The sequence below is a fragment of the Ambystoma mexicanum genome, chromosome 1p, assembly GCF_040938575.1.
Source record: "Ambystoma mexicanum isolate Mex_15411 chromosome 1p, UKY_AmexF1_1, whole genome shotgun sequence".
Classification (NCBI taxonomy): Eukaryota; Metazoa; Chordata; class Amphibia; order Caudata; family Ambystomatidae; genus Ambystoma; species Ambystoma mexicanum.
This window is the reverse complement of record NC_090921.1, coordinates 635,783,582-635,799,232: the sequence shown is the minus strand read 5'-3', so window position 1 is coordinate 635,799,232 and position 15,651 is coordinate 635,783,582. Positions and strand designations below refer to the sequence as shown.

At 43.4% G+C, this 15,651-nt stretch overlaps 1 protein-coding gene across 3 annotated transcripts in view; it reads right to left on the bottom strand.

Moving 5' to 3' along the window:
• LOC138577868 (excitatory amino acid transporter 5-like) overlaps window positions 1-15,651 on the bottom strand; it is a 518,879-nt gene that overhangs the window by 140,735 nt on the left and 362,493 nt on the right. For 2 of the 3 annotated variants that reach the window (XM_069649661.1, XM_069649663.1), the window contains exon 8: window positions 9,126-9,320. The exons of the other annotated variant lie outside the window; for it this stretch is intronic. In XM_069649661.1, the coding sequence (XP_069505762.1) occupies window positions 9,126-9,320 (195 nt within the window). The remainder of the gene's footprint in view (window positions 1-9,125; window positions 9,321-15,651) is intronic. 3 annotated transcript variants of the gene reach the window in all.

Genomic DNA, 15,651 nt, shown 5'->3' with positions numbered 1-15,651 from the left:
TGCAATGCATTTTACCAGGGCACCAACCAGGGTAATCTTAACAAACTCCAAACGACCCAAAACAATGCCATTAGAGCAGCCCTCAACATTGCCCGATCTGCCCACATTTCAGAAACAAGGAAGAACCTCAACTGGCTCTCAGTCGCCCAAAGGATCTCCCTGAAAGCTTTGGCCCTCACTTACAAATGCATTAACCACCAGGCTCCCTCATACCTAGCTTCGCGCTTCACTCAATATACACCAGCACGAGCACTCAGATCTACACAAAACCAAGGCCTTGCGATCCCTAGATTCAAGCTCCACTCTGCTGGAGGCGCTAGCTTCCCTGTCCTGGCAGCCAAGCTCTGGAACACTGTACCACTCCTGATCAGAACGCTACCTTCATTCAACCAATTCAAACAGAAAGCCAAGCTCTGGTTAGCTACATCCTACTAATAACTGCTCCTCCTGTATTGGACGGGCCATCCGGGACCCTGCTTTGTTCTGATGATCGATGCCTGATTTGTAACGTCTATTGTTTACTTTGTTGCAATCTGCTGGGACCTTTGTGATGACATGCCCCACATGTAATGTACTGCTCCTTTACTTGTAATGTAATGTAATGTTCTACTAAGATATGCGCCCGGTTGCCCTTGGGCCTGACCTGCGCTATACAAATAAAACAAATACAAATACAAATACAATCAAGGCCAGGCTCCGAATCAAACTACTTTTACCCAGAGTCAAAATCAGCAGGGTATACAAAATGGAAATAGAAGAGGATGTGGGAACATTTTTGATACTCAATCGGGTGCATATTACAATAATAGCAGTGACTACACTTCGGATGATGTGTTGTTACCGCAATAGGACAGCCCACAACAGGGGTCGGAACCAGGGGTCTATTCCCGTGAATCAGAAAGGACCCTACGTAGAGATGAAAGTCAGGAATGAAGAGCATAGATTCCTCATAGATACGGGGGCACAGAAGGGCTCGATAGACCATCACTTAGTTCCAGATATACCTCTGTCAGGGCGGGAAAATATCTCAGTATGGTTCGCAGGTACCCCAGTAATAAATCCCAAGTCCAAATCAGTAGCAGTGACAATAGGGCCTTTTACTGAACATTGTCCATTTCTTTTAACAGAGAATTGTTGGGAGAATCTTCTGGGATTGAATTTATTGAAAAATCTAAGCGCAGTTATCCACTGTACACCAGATGGGGTATTCTTGACGATTTCTCCTCAGAATATTCCAACATCTGAATTTGTGACTAAACCTTTAACAGGGGACTTGAGTAAGGCAGTGAATGACAATGTTTTGGGATGCTTAAAGATAGAGCCAGTGAAAATTGTTTTAAAAGAAGGAGTAATGTTACCGCGCATCCCACAGTATAAAATTTCAACAGAAGGAGAGAAAGGATTGAAAAGTATTGTTTCTGATTTGGTGAAATTGGGAGTGATTGAAGAGATTACAGGCAGCACATGCAACAGCCCCATTCTTCCAGTATATAAGAAAGGGGCTAATGAGGTACCGTACCGTTTCATAATTGATTTGCGTGCATTAAACAAAGTAGTAGATCCCCAATTCCCGTTAGTTCCAGATGTTACCACAATTTTGACAATGATTCCTGCTTCAGCAGAATACTTTAGTGTTATTGATTTGAAGAATGCTTTCTTCAGCATTCCAGTACACAAGGTAAGCAGATATTTGTTCGCCTTCACGTTAGGAGGGCGATCATTCACATTCACACGCATTCCACAAGGCTACACTGAAAGACTGAGTATATACATTAGAGCATTAAAAGAACAGCTAGACATGTTAGAAATTCCAACAGGTTGTGTATTGCTCCAGTACATTGACGACCTATTAATTGCTGCTGACACGGAAGAGATTTGTAAAAAAGGTACTGTCTTGTTATTGACTCATCTAGCTGCGCATGGCCATAAAGCAAGCTTAAAGAAATTTCAGTATTGTCAGAAGGAGGTAGCTTATTTGGGTTACCTACTCTCAAAAGAAGGGAGAAGACTAACGCCGGCGAGAATAGAGAGCATTTCTGGTATGCCTATTCCAAAGACACAGAAAGGATTTAGAGCTATAATTGGCATGGCTTCTTATTGTCGTCAGTGGATTATGAATTTTGCGTTAATTGTGAAGCCAATGGTGGAGTTGACAAAGAAGGATGTAGTGATGCCGTTGCAGTGGAATGAAGAATGTCAGAAAGCATTTGATTTGCTTAAAACTGGGCTGTGTTCTGCTCCAGTTTTGGGCACGCTAAATTATAAAAAAGTTTTTAAGTTGTTTGTGCATGAGAATGAAGTCTGCGCGTTATCTGTTTTAACGCACAAACAAGGTGGAAGAAATAGGCCGTGTGGCTATTTTTCTTCTGCGCTGGACCCTGTAGCGCGCGCACTACCACAATGTTTGCGAGCTGTTGCAGCGGCTGCTGAGTCAGTGAAACAAACAGAAGGGATGGTATTGGGGCACACTTTAATTTTGATGGTGCCACATGCCATAGACGTTCTACTCAATAGAACGCAGACGCAACACCTCACCTCTGCTAGATTAACTAGATATGAAATAGTGTTGTTCGCACCGCCCATTCAAATTATGAGGTGTAGCGCTTTGAATCCAGCAAAATTGATGCCAATGCCTGAGGAAGACATTGGTGGAAATGAATCACCCCCCCATGATTGTTTAATGGTTACTGAGGAAGAAACAAAAGGGAGAATTGATTTAAGTGATACTCCACTAAAAGAACCAGATGGAGAACTGTTTTGTGACGGTTCCTGCTTTAAATTACCTGACGGCACATCAACTGCCGCATATGCCATCACCATGTTAAAAAGCATTGTAGAGAGTAAAAGAATTCCCTACAACTCCGCCCAAGCTGAGGAAATACTTGCCTTAACGAGAGCCTGTGAGATTTCTGAAAATCTGATCGAGTGAACATATACACTGACAACCAATACGCCTTTTGGCGTGGTTCATAATTTTGGCCGACTGGGCCAGAGAGGTTTTCTAACATCACAAGGGGCTAGAATCCAACATGGTCCTTTGATTGTATGATTGCTGTCTGCACTTACGTGTCCAAAGCACTTGGCGATAGTAAAGTGTGAAGCACATAAAAAGGTGACATGCAAGGTGGGAGAGGGAAACGAATTTGCAGACAGAATTGAGAAACAAACTGCCACTGATTTGAACACGAAAATGTTAACAGTATAATCAGAGGAAGTACCCTGTATGATAGAGAATGGAATTGTCACTGTCAAAGAGATGCAGGCGGAAGCCAATGCAGATGAAATACAAGGGTGGGCTGAGGGCTCTGCAGAATTGGATCTGGAAGGTTGTTGGGTGGACAAGAAGAGTGGGAATTGGATGTTGCCAAATGCCTATGTAATTGCAATGGTTACAATGGCTCACAGTCCCACCCATATTTGTGCAAAGAAAATAATTCAACATCTAGCCACAGTCTGGGAAAATCCACTCATAAAAAAGAATGCCGAAAGGTTGGTACAGAATTGTATCACGTGTCTACAACACAATGTGGGGAAGGGAACGGTGACTCCAACAGGCAGTTTTGGCCCTCCCTCTATGCCATTTAAGGTGATCCATTTTGATTTCATAGAAATGGAGAGATGCCAAAACTTGAAGTATGTTCTGGTGGTCATATGTGCGTTCAGCAAGTGGGTGGAAGCGTATCCATTAAAAGACTGCACTGCCATGAGCACGGCGAAAGTAATGCTGAAAGTGTATTTCTCTCGCTTTGGTCTGCCCCGTGTCTTATGGTTGGACAATGGTCCGCATTTTGTAGGTGCAGTAATACTGCAAATTTGCGCAGGTTTACAGATTGAGAAGCGATTCCATTGTTCGAGACATCCGATGTCGGCCGGTCTTATTGAACGCCACAAAGGAATCTTGAAGTCCAAGATTAGCAAGATCTGTGCAGGAAGCAAGCTAAGTTGGGTAGATGCATTGCCAATAGTGTTACTGTGTATGCGAACATCTGTGCAGGCGAGAACCGGGCTCTCCCCGTATGAAATTATCATGGGGAGACCGGCAAATGTTTGGTGTGCACCTCAGCCGAAAAGGCTGAGGGAAGTGGAATATCCTGTACTTAGCATTTATTGTGAGCTGTTAATGCAAAAACTGTGTTTGATTTATCAGCAGGTGCAGGAAGCGCCGCCTATCAGATACACTGGCCCAGGACATGCTTTGGAGCCAGGAAACTGGGTGCTAGTGAAAAATTTTGAACGGAAAACATTGTTAGCACCCAGGTGCTGTGGGCCCTACCAGATCCTCCTGACTACGCAGACAGCAATACGGGTGGATGGACGAAAGGCGTGGATACATGCCACGCACGCCAAGAAAGTCCCACCACCACTTGACACTTTGGCTGATCGGGAGAACGACCAGAAAGAGACAGCGGTTCCAGAAACGAAAAATACAATTGCCAGTTCTTTGCCACAGAAACTGCCTGACCCTGAAACAAAGCCTGATGAGATTGTCATAAAGGAGGAAGAGCAAAGAGTGTGCCAACATTGTCCAGCAGATTCTGCATCACTGCTGGCCGACATCAAGCGCATACCTCTCTGGCGCCCACCATCTTCCGTTGTGCCACAACCTGCATCGTCGCCTGGGCTCCCATCATCATCTGCCATTGTGCCGCAGGCTGTCTCCAAGCTTGAGACCGGAAGTGCACCCGCACTATTTGTCGATCACATGATACCGGGAACAAATCGGTATAATCTGCAGAGCAGAAAAAAGGAGTGATCGCACCTTCATCTTTTTTTGGTTTTATCACCTCTGTTTCCTATTCTCGGATGAAGTACGAACCGGAGGCCTAGAGGAGAGTGACGTTAGGGTTGTTTGTTATCTTTGTATTTGTTAAACCTTTGCTACAAATATGCTTGTTATCTTTTCCTTTCTAATGCATTTCCAAAAATGAAAAAATGAATGTATTTTGATCAAAGGTGTGCTTTATGAAACACCAAACACATTTTTTGTAAAACCAAATGCATTAAATATGTTGTGCATTCACTAGCACTATAAAAAATAAAAAATGCTACAATGCACACTCCAAGGGCTTCTTTGCTCGTCTTTTTAGAACGCCTATGACAGTTAGCTAAATAACAAAGCTGCTGTCTTATTTTGTATGCAAAATAATTAACCTTTACCAAAATGCATAGGTAAAGAGACCTAAAGGAAGTGGCAGGACGCCTTTCCACTTGTTTCAAGAAAAACTAGACACCCCTCGAACGGAAGGTAATGCATGATAATTGGTTGGCCGAAAACCAACCGCCTCATTTAAAGTGTTAAGAATATATGCTCATTAGTCATTACGTAGCTATTAGCTCAACTAGAGTGCAGGCCATTTTAAGATGACCTGAATCGCCATTTTGTTTTCTCTCTGTGCTCTCTCTAACATTGCCACTTTGCCTCATGTAAAACTGGTTTGCTGTAGATATTATTTCGCTTCAATGGTCTAAGGTTACTAAAGACATGTTGAAACATTACGCTGGAGAGCCAGACAGAAATGCCCGGTTCCCTCCCTCACATATCCTTGAAGGCAAGGAGCAAGGCATTTTAATCAGTACACAGATGCCAGCGAGTCTCCTTAAAAGAATAGCAATGTACAAAACTAATATTAAAAGGTTTGAATTATGCTCTTCTTACGGCCCCTCTCTCTGAGCACTGTGAGGCCCCAGGGAGCAAGCTGACCTCTAGAGCGTGAATCGAAACCAGGAGATAGTGAGGCCTGGAATGTGCCAGTCCCCTACTCGCAGCTTGCCCATGAAAACAGAAGCGCTGTGTTCTCTCAAATAACGAATGGTGTCTGTAAATTCGAGATTGCAAACTGTTACTAAATATGGTGGTCTGAGGTGTCATATTCGTCACCATGGTCAATCATCGCCTCCAATTCAAAGGGAATGAATTAGGGGCGGCATCGAATGTGTCATTGCTGATTATAAGATGCTCATTTTGTATATATGTAATTGATGTACAATTTTCGCTCTCTTGCGTCCCCCGAGGTCTGTTAGACACACGTCGCAGGGCATGGGACCATTTGGCCAACTGGGACTATTTGTTTTGCAATAAACCCTAGATTTTGGGAATACAACCTCAGTTCGTGTGTGGTGATTGTGCCTTGTTTCCACATCCGAGGTTCCCTCAGGGGCCCCTTCAACCTGTTTAGGCTCCTGGCCACCTACAATTCATGCTGCATGTGCACGGCTCCAACTGGGCCATCCTACTAGCATCCGACTCAGGATAACGTCAGCCCATCACCTGTACCATCACTCTTACCGCCCACCGGTCAGGAAACCAGCAGGCACTATCTTTTGTGCCATTGTCTTGCCTCTGACAAACTCCACCAGTTTGGGAGGATTCTGATCCCGTCTCTCAGCGCCACATTGTGACTTCACCCCTTCCCAAGCCCTTCCACTGGTTTATTTATGTATCCCGCCAGGCTATACAGCCAAGCCTGACTCATGAGCTCACTATCATCACCAAGTAATACATGGTAAAACTTCCCTCCTACGCATGCGCTTAGCACTGTGAAATCCAGCACACTATGCTCAACATTCTGCTTCCAATTTTCCGACTTAATCCTATTTCTCTCTTTCTCTCCCTTACTTCCCAAATGTGTTTGTAAAATAACAATTTTGTTCTGTGGATTGCCAATATATGCATTATAATCATGTTATCATCAGTTCTCTTACATGTAACAGCCTCATTACTGTTTGGAACATGCTTTTATACTTGATTCATCGCGCACCTGATCCAAATGTACCAATATGTTATAAACATGAACTCCCTGTGGCCACGATCACTCCCAACCATGGCAACGGGCATACTCAACATTATTTTGACACCAATTGTGTGATCCCTCAAGACTGTCACCTATTTCCATCTTTTACCAAGTTCACTGGTTTCACTCACATGGGGCAATCCCGCTCCACACAACACCACTCTACTGCACGATAATCACAGCCTTGAAAAAGACCCCCGTTGGGTCGAAACGCGTGTCGGCACAAGTGACTAATAAAAGCACCTATAATTTAACCTCTATACAAGACTCGGCTCTTATTTCTGATATGAGCCTAGATTCAGCAAAGTGTCAGCGCATGGTTAGAGTTCAGTGCCCCCTCCCAACCCAATTCTATTTACAATTAAGACGTCCAGAGCCCCCAACTTCTCCTGACCAGTAAAGATAGCACACCATTTGCTCCACTCTCTGAATTATACACATTCACTGTCTTGAACCGAAGTCTAGGAAAAACAATGATCCTACTGGCAACATTTTCACACTTTGCATTGATTGTATTGAATGACTACATTTTTTTAAAACGTCTTTTTGCTCACTACATTTCTGACATGTACACATTTCCAAGGGGACAGTTTCACATTGAATCGTCAGATCTTTGGTTCCTTTTTATCACTGGCAATGGCCGGTATATCTGCTAGTTGAGAAATAGAAATCACACATCTTAAAAGGATCTGTCAAGAGAATATATTCTAGCGGTGGGGGAAATATTTTGGGCTCTGCCTTTTGTCAATAACTCAAATGAAAACAAAACATTTTAACCAAATTATCGATTTGAGTTTACATGAACTTGCTTCATTCTTCATGCTCAGTATTTACTTTCAAAATTAGAAGGAACATTTATAATTTAGTCCATGGATATATCCACCAGGCATGGTGTTTGAAAAAGAATTTATAAATAAAAACATATTTTAAGGTGTCCCTCGTGTTTTATGATAGGTAATGGTACCATCATGTTTCACAATTGAGAGTTCTGTATCAATAACCCAAATCAAATTTCTATTATAATGATTCTGTCCTTGGAGTAGAAAATACTTTGTAGATTTTTTAAAGTTCAAACCTGGGCTTTTAGGAGAAAAGTGAATAAATTAACTTGGTTGCTTTTCACCTACAAAATTGGAAAAATTGGCATTTTAAATATATGCCCGTGAAAATATTTCCGGTATTAAGCATTAGTCATCATTGCAGCATCTGAAGTGTGTGGTGACATCACGCATCGCTGAAATGCCATAATGTGAAGCAGGCGGAGAATCCCATTTTAGTGTGAAAAACTTGAACCTACCATGAAAGCATAATGCACGTCTGAAGTCTGCATAATACCGCATAAATCCTCGACAAGATAGAAAGCCGCAAAGAAGCAATGATTATGGTGTCACTGTTCGGTGCAGTTACCAGCTAAACATGAACATTACATTCTTGCAAGTATATGGTCAAACAGATTGAATGACATAACATCAACATTTGTGCTCAACAGAATATTATGACAAAGCCACTACGTTACATTGAAACTAACAGAGTTCAGCATTTAAATAAATAATTTAGTACATATATTGTATTTACTAGCAAAATAGCAGTGAATCTATCAGAACATTGTATACACTATAACAGTTAAGAACAATTCAAGTTGCATTATTTAATCTGAATAAAGACTGTCTGATCCTAAACAAATCTGGCCTGCACCCATCCATGCCCAAGGATTCTCACCCGCCTCTCCTCTACTCCCAATAACATTCCCACCCTCACATCCCCTTCTCTTTCACAACCATGTGCCAAGAGTTCGTCAAAATAGCATATGAAATGCTATGTAAAATCACGTTATGCTTCAACATGCACATGCAATGAGATCCAGCACTACAGCTAACTTCTCTCTCTTATAGATGATTCAGGAAAAACAAACCACATTGACAAACGCGCTACTGCTCTTACTCCCCTGGATTCAAATAAAACCTCACCCACTCTGGCAAGTTCTCTCTACTGGGGCAACTAGGGATCTCTTTCCTTAGGACACCTTTGAAGATTATCACATTGCAATAGGCTTTAACATTATTGCTGCTGGTAAACAGTCAAGGAACAATTTGTGACAGCTGAAACTCCATTGTGATGTGCACCCTTTGGAACACTGGCTGCTGACATGTTGCTCATTTTTTCTTAGCGCATGGTACAGGTAACATGACATTGAGAATTTGTCCATTGGGGAGTATTACACTGAATATAGTTGAACACATGAGCGGTTTTACAAAGACCCTATGCTCCCGTAGGAAGATATCTACTCTACTAAAGAAACCACGGACCATGCAATGGAGGGAAAGAAGAACTTGCCTGATAGTAATTATTTGTCCCATGTCCAAGTCGTATTCGTTCACCTGTGCTATGAATATGGCTGCAACAGCTTCGTAAAGGGCAGTGCCATCCATGTTAATAGTGGCGCCCACCGGAAGAACAAACCTGGCCACACGCCGGTCGATTCCATTGTTCTCCAAAAGGCATTTAAGAGTGATGGGTAGAGTTGCAGAACTGCATACAAAAAGAAATCATGGGTAATGTTTGTGTTTGCTTTTCAGCTCTTTTCAATGGTGACAGTTTGTCAAGTTTAAAGTTTGCGACAGACTTTTTGTAACAGGTTTGTAAAGTTAAAACTCTTGGTTTCTACCTAGATTCTACTCTCACCTTCAAAAAACAAGTAAACTCCATGGCCTCGGCTACTGCTTACACCTGTAAACTAATTAGAGCAGCTAGGCCTTTCCTTACACCCAATAATTGCATCACTCTAGCAAGAGCCCTGGTATCATCCAAATTGACTATTGTAATGGCCTATACGTAGGGTGTAACAAATACATTACTAACAACATTCAGATCCTACAAAACAATGCTTTGAGAGCAGCTCTTAACATTCCCAAGAAAGCCCACATATCTGACCTCAGAAGATCCAACAACTGGCTCTCCACTAAAGATAAAATCTTCCTCAAATCAGCCTCCCTGACTCATAAATGTTTACACACGGCCGCCCCACAGTACCTCACCACTAGATTCCTGCGACAATCCACCAACCGCCCCTCTAGAACAGCCACTGCCAACCTACTTCGAGTGCCCAGATTCAAACGTATGAAGACGGGTGGTAATAGCTTCCTGGTCAAAGCAACCCAAAATTGGAATTCACTCCCACCCTCTTTAAGGGAAGACATGTCTTACCCACGTTTTAGATCTAACCTTATCCTATGGATTAAGGAACATGACATCTGAACTCCTACCACTTCTACTGTATATAATTATTGTCCGAGACCTCCTGCCACTAATTGCTTACTTGAAAGATATCTGCCAGCACTGTTTATCAGGGGAGTTGCTAGGTCTGGAAAAGACCCGGGGCTACGCTGATGTCGGAACTGTTGGGACTGGGGGCTAGCTAGTCTTTTGGCTGTAGCTCCTGAGATTCTATCCGGGGCTACAGCCAAAAGATCAGAGGCTATAGCCCCCTTAGCCCCCCCCTAGCAACGCCCCTGCTGTTTATTAATGTATTATATTGTAACGCACAGCAATGTAACCTAAGCTGAACAATCATATTTTGCTTTCTGCGCCCTAATACCTTCGGGTCTGGTGCGCTTTATAAATAAATAAACAAACAAAGCAATGAAAACATGCCAATTTATCATTGCGATTACAATGCTATGTAGTCATTTTCAGCAAACCTATTGAGTGCAAACCTGCACCGCAGTGTATTGGCTTAAGGACCAAACCAGGGGAGCAGCAAGAAAGTCGTTGTGAATATATAAACATGTGTGTCTTCGGACAGTTTTTATATTTTTATATAGCAGGTGGTCTTCGGTGGATGTGAAGCCACATGTAATTGTGTTATAGAATTTTGCTGCGGTGTAAGGAAATGAGTGGCTTCGTGATCGGCTTTTCTTAAATTCCGGCATGGCCAGATTCTTGGATGTGGATGAAGCACTGTGTGGCATGCACAAGGACTTCAATTTAACCCAAGCAGCTACAGGTAGCCAGTCCAATGAGCGAGGAGCAGGGGTGGTAATATGTGTATACAATCCCAGTCTGAGCAGCTTAAGTGCTAGAGCATTTCTCACCCTCTGAAGCGGAAACTATGGATACGTGTCTACACTCAGACGGGCACTACTGGTGTTGTCAAAATGGGGCATTACCATATTTAAGATTGACTGGACTTTGCATGCTTCTTTGAATACAGGTCATGGTTTGCAATGTTCTTTCACTGATATACATGGCTGAGCCATTTGGTACCTTTTTCTGTGTACGCCATGGGTCTATAAGGGGATGATAGATGGAAGGAATTGATGGGATTTACTATCTGGGATAGGAATGGAGTCTCAAGATAGAATGCAATCATTAAAAAATAGCGATTAACGTACATGGCCTTTGACACGAATTGTGCAGCTCTGTGGAAAAGCAATGCATTAAGTTATCTGGTAGACGTGGTTGAAGAAGCCAGCAGGCCCTGGACAATAGAGAGCACGTTTGGCTAAATAGTGAGTTATGGTTAATGATCAAGTCACCGTTCAGGAAATGCTAACTCAAGTGAGGTCAGAGGTTCATGGGGCCTGCTGGATCCCTGGATCCCAAGCTCAAAAGAACATAAAATATGTAAAGGTTAGTAATTACCATAGAAAAACAGTTACACATGTGTGAGTTGTATTGTGGCGAGAACTCTGAGACTCTCAAATGAAAGCTTGATTACCAGCAATTCATTACGCTAGCTGTGATCATAACAAGCAAGTACCAGGTTAAAGGACCAGCGATGGTGGAAGATTGGCTTAAACAGGGTGTGAAGAATGAGGAAGACAAGCCTGCAGTAACCAAGCCAAATTAACAATGGGCTGTCATATCAAACTCCAGATCCAAGTATCGAGAACAGTAGCGCAAGAGCCGCTGGTCTATGTTAACCCCTTAAGTGATAAGGGTGTGTAGGTTAGTCCTGAATTTCCATAAGGAATCATTGTTGCCACCGCACACTCCTACAGGTAGCAGACAAGGAAAGAAGCAAGCAAGATTTGAGGAATAACCTTGAGAAGGGGAGCGTGTCCACAGAGAACACAGGAAATTGAGGAAAGGAGAAGGGAAGATGCAAAAGGGGAGAGGAGACCAGAGCAAATAACAATCATCAAACACAGTGAATTACCGTATTCTTGAATTCACATCTTATTGATACAAGTATATAGGATAAATGCGTGTAGTGAGAAATAAGGAGAAGAAATAATGGTAAATATGAGTACACCATTTCAAGGAGAGAAGCTGCACAAAATAAGCAAGATAGGTAACAATGTCGATATTTTGTAATTCCACATTGCAATAGCCAAGCCCTAGAACATGAGTGAAGACCACCATGATTGAGCCATGTGAGCTGTTCAGGGATTCATTTCAGATACATTTATGGTAGTTGTTCATTCTTTTGGGGACACTGTGGCTCAAGACTTGTGGTGCCTTGTGCATCTCTGGCTGCCTGCAAGCTGGAGATAAATTGTGCAGACCACGAGGGTTCAGTAGTGGATGCGAGATCTGGGGTCTTCAAATGGGAACTTGCTTGTGTTGGTAAGCGGGAGGGTTAGCAATGTATTTCTCAATATGATTGCTGCACACAGTATTCTACCAGATGGTGCATGCAAACGTAGTAATGGATTTGAGAGCAGTGGCAATCCTATACTCCATTATGATTTTAGGAGGATATTACAGTTGGTGGCCGAGCAACCGACCAACACGCATCCTTTCTCCTCAGCTGAAAGGAAGACCTATTTCGAGGATGTTACATTAATTTTCCCAGAGATCATTCCAGAAAAGGCTAGAGATTGGCACTCAGTGTACATGGCCAGTACATGTGATTCTCTTTCGAGCCACCTCTATCAAGCACTGTTGTGTTTTACCCAAACATCATTGCAGGTGGACTCACATAGCGGTTCAGAGATTATTCCCCAATTATTCTTCTACAATTTACTGGCTTGCATGTTTTATAAGAGTTTTGTCAAAGCGAAGGGCTGTAGGTCCTGAGACACACTCCCGCAACCCATCCCACATTAAATTCTGTAAGATGTCTGGTGTATGCCAATTGAATTGTGTAGGGCCTTTTATGAATGGAGGTAATGTAAATGTATGCTGCTGGAAAGATCCCAACGATTCAGCAAAGTCTGAAGAGGCCACCATGCCCTCTGCAACCAATTGATTTATCCACTTGAAACACTTTTTGTGCAGGCTCAGCCATACGATAGTAGAGCCTTATTGTGCCAGCTTGAATGATTATCCACTTTTTTGCTATAGTTTGAAATTTGTTATAAAGTGAGTAAATCTTTCAAACTGTGGCCCACATGAATCTGAGCCATGCGGACATGTCCACTACATCCCCAAGAGAGAAGGGAAAGACCATCTGGAAGGTCTTGAATATTTCAGCCTGCATCCTGCTGAAACGCACAGGCCCCCCACCCCAAAAAGAATGGAAATTAGGGAATCCAGCCTCTGTAAAGTTTATCTAATTTCAGTTTGGACTAAGATAACCTGTTTCTACCCTTTCCCCATAAGAAGTGGGTCTAGACTTTTGACAAAGGTGTTGGGAATTAATTATGCTTCACCATTACAAGACACGGGCAACTAGTCTCTCAGACTCAAACCTTATTTGACGAATCCAGAGGGATCGCCACCTCTCCCCAAGGGAAAGCGATCCCCTTTGGGAATAGGTCAGTGAGCCTGTTGCGCTTAGGAGCCCCCAGGGACAGGGTAAGCAGGATCCCTCTGGAGGTGACTCCCCCTTAGGTGACAGAGTCGCAGAGCGGGCTATAAGCTACCAACCCTCTCCTGAGGTCACTAACACCTTTGTAGGGTACCTAGGGGCTGGGTTTTACAAAAAACAGATACACCCTTTATCAATGGCTGACTTGGCTACTGAACCAAGGTGTGCCCAATCTCCTGTGCTGTGAAGAATGAGGAGACATAAGTAAACCAGCCACCTGGAGGATTTTCTGTGAGAGAACCAATCATGAAGAAGCGTCAGCAGGCCCGACGGATTCAACCATACCAAACAGGCAAAAGGAGGAGTTCCCGGTGACGGTGAGTGAACAGCAGTGCCAGCAGGTAAGACCTTGTCCTGCCCCTGGAGAGTGCAGCAAAGCACAGGTGCATCTCATTGCCTTCATGAGCAGCCTCAAGAAGCTGCAAGAATGAGGGGGAAGACCCTCAGAAGTGGAGCCGGGCTGAATCATTGCATAAGCAACACTGCACAGACCAAGCTGCAGGATCAGGAGAAGAGAAGCTTGGGAAAGCTGGAGTGAAAAGTCACATAAGTGGCTCTACGAAGCCAGGAAAGCCGACCCAACTCAATACTCCTCCCGTGGAGCACTGCTCGAGAATACGCAGAGGCTGCGCTGGAATGGGAGGTGGGTGAAAGAGACAGAAAGGAGAAGCATATCACAGGCCTGGGGACTGAGAAGAGAAAGAGCCACGAAACAGACTGAGCAAGTCCCAGAGTGGGGAGTGAGAGTAAGAAAGACCCCGGGGCGAGGAGAGCCTGAGAACACCCCATAGTGGGGAAGAAGAGGAAGAACAGCCCCAGAGTGGGGAGAACATGAGAACACCCAAGAGCAGGAAGAGTTGGGAACACCTCAGAGTGGGGAGTAAGAAGAGAACGAGCCCCAGAGCTGGGACAGTGTGAAAACACCCCTGAATGGCGAGAACGAGTAAGAAATGCCCCAAAGTGGGGAGTGAGAATACACGGAGGCTCCACTGGAATGGGAGGAGGGTGAAAGAGAGAAAGGACAAGCATAACCCAGGGCCGTCCCTGCCAAAGTCCTCCTTTGTTGTTTTGAGATAGGAAAAGTAAGCAGGTTAGAGTAGGATTCAGGACAAATGTTATGTTGTGGGCATCGTGACAAGCACCCTTTTTGACTTTCTTCTGTAGAATAGGGAAAGAGTTTGTAGACTTATGGAAAGATTATTTTGGAATTGACAAACATAAAAACTTTTAAATATATCTCGTGGTCTGAGTCCTGATTATGTACTGCCACACATATTAAGCAAGAAGTCCACACTGGAATGTTGAGGGTACTGCAGACAGAGCATGACAACATGTATCTCTAGGTCTTTGGTTTTCACACTATGCCTGAGGTAGCAAAATCACTAGAACACCACTTTGTGAGAAGTGTAACTTGTAGCCATGGACAGCCGAGTATTCATGAACTGCTCACAAATAAATGAAGGAGGGGCTCAGATGGACTGGATGGGTAGACTAGTATATTGTTCCCTTATGTAGATACTTCAATGTTCTGATTCTCCAGTGTAAAGTAAAATTAAGTTCATTTGTACTATGTAGAATTATCACGTGTTCCCCTTTCTTTATGCTGTAATTTCAAAACAGGGAGAGAAGACCCAATTAACCAAAACAGTTTTTTGGGGTTACCTTAAAGCAGTCAGACGAGAGAGAAAAACCACAGGCTAATTTGGTGTTGTACTCCATGGTGGCCCACTTTTTATCTCCTCAGCTTTCCACAGTATTCACAATGTGTAAGAGATGTGTAGTGAATTGTATCAAGTCTAGCTGGCAGTACTTTTGCATACATCTTACGTTCAATATTCAGTGAAATAGGTTGGTTGTTGTTTTTATAGCTGTGGCCTTCTCTGTGCCTGTCCCCAAACCACGCCACAGAGACCAATTTAATGCCCTCAGCCCACAGCTCTTTGGCCTTCTGCAAATGGCGCATAGCCAATTTCATCTCCTACAGCAGTTACGGGTATTGAGAGATGCATTTTCAACCTTATTTGCTTTCGCCACTCAGCTTCTGATTGGTTGCCTTCATGGTGAGGATATGCTCAGAAGTATACAGTTGTTCATAATATTTGGATA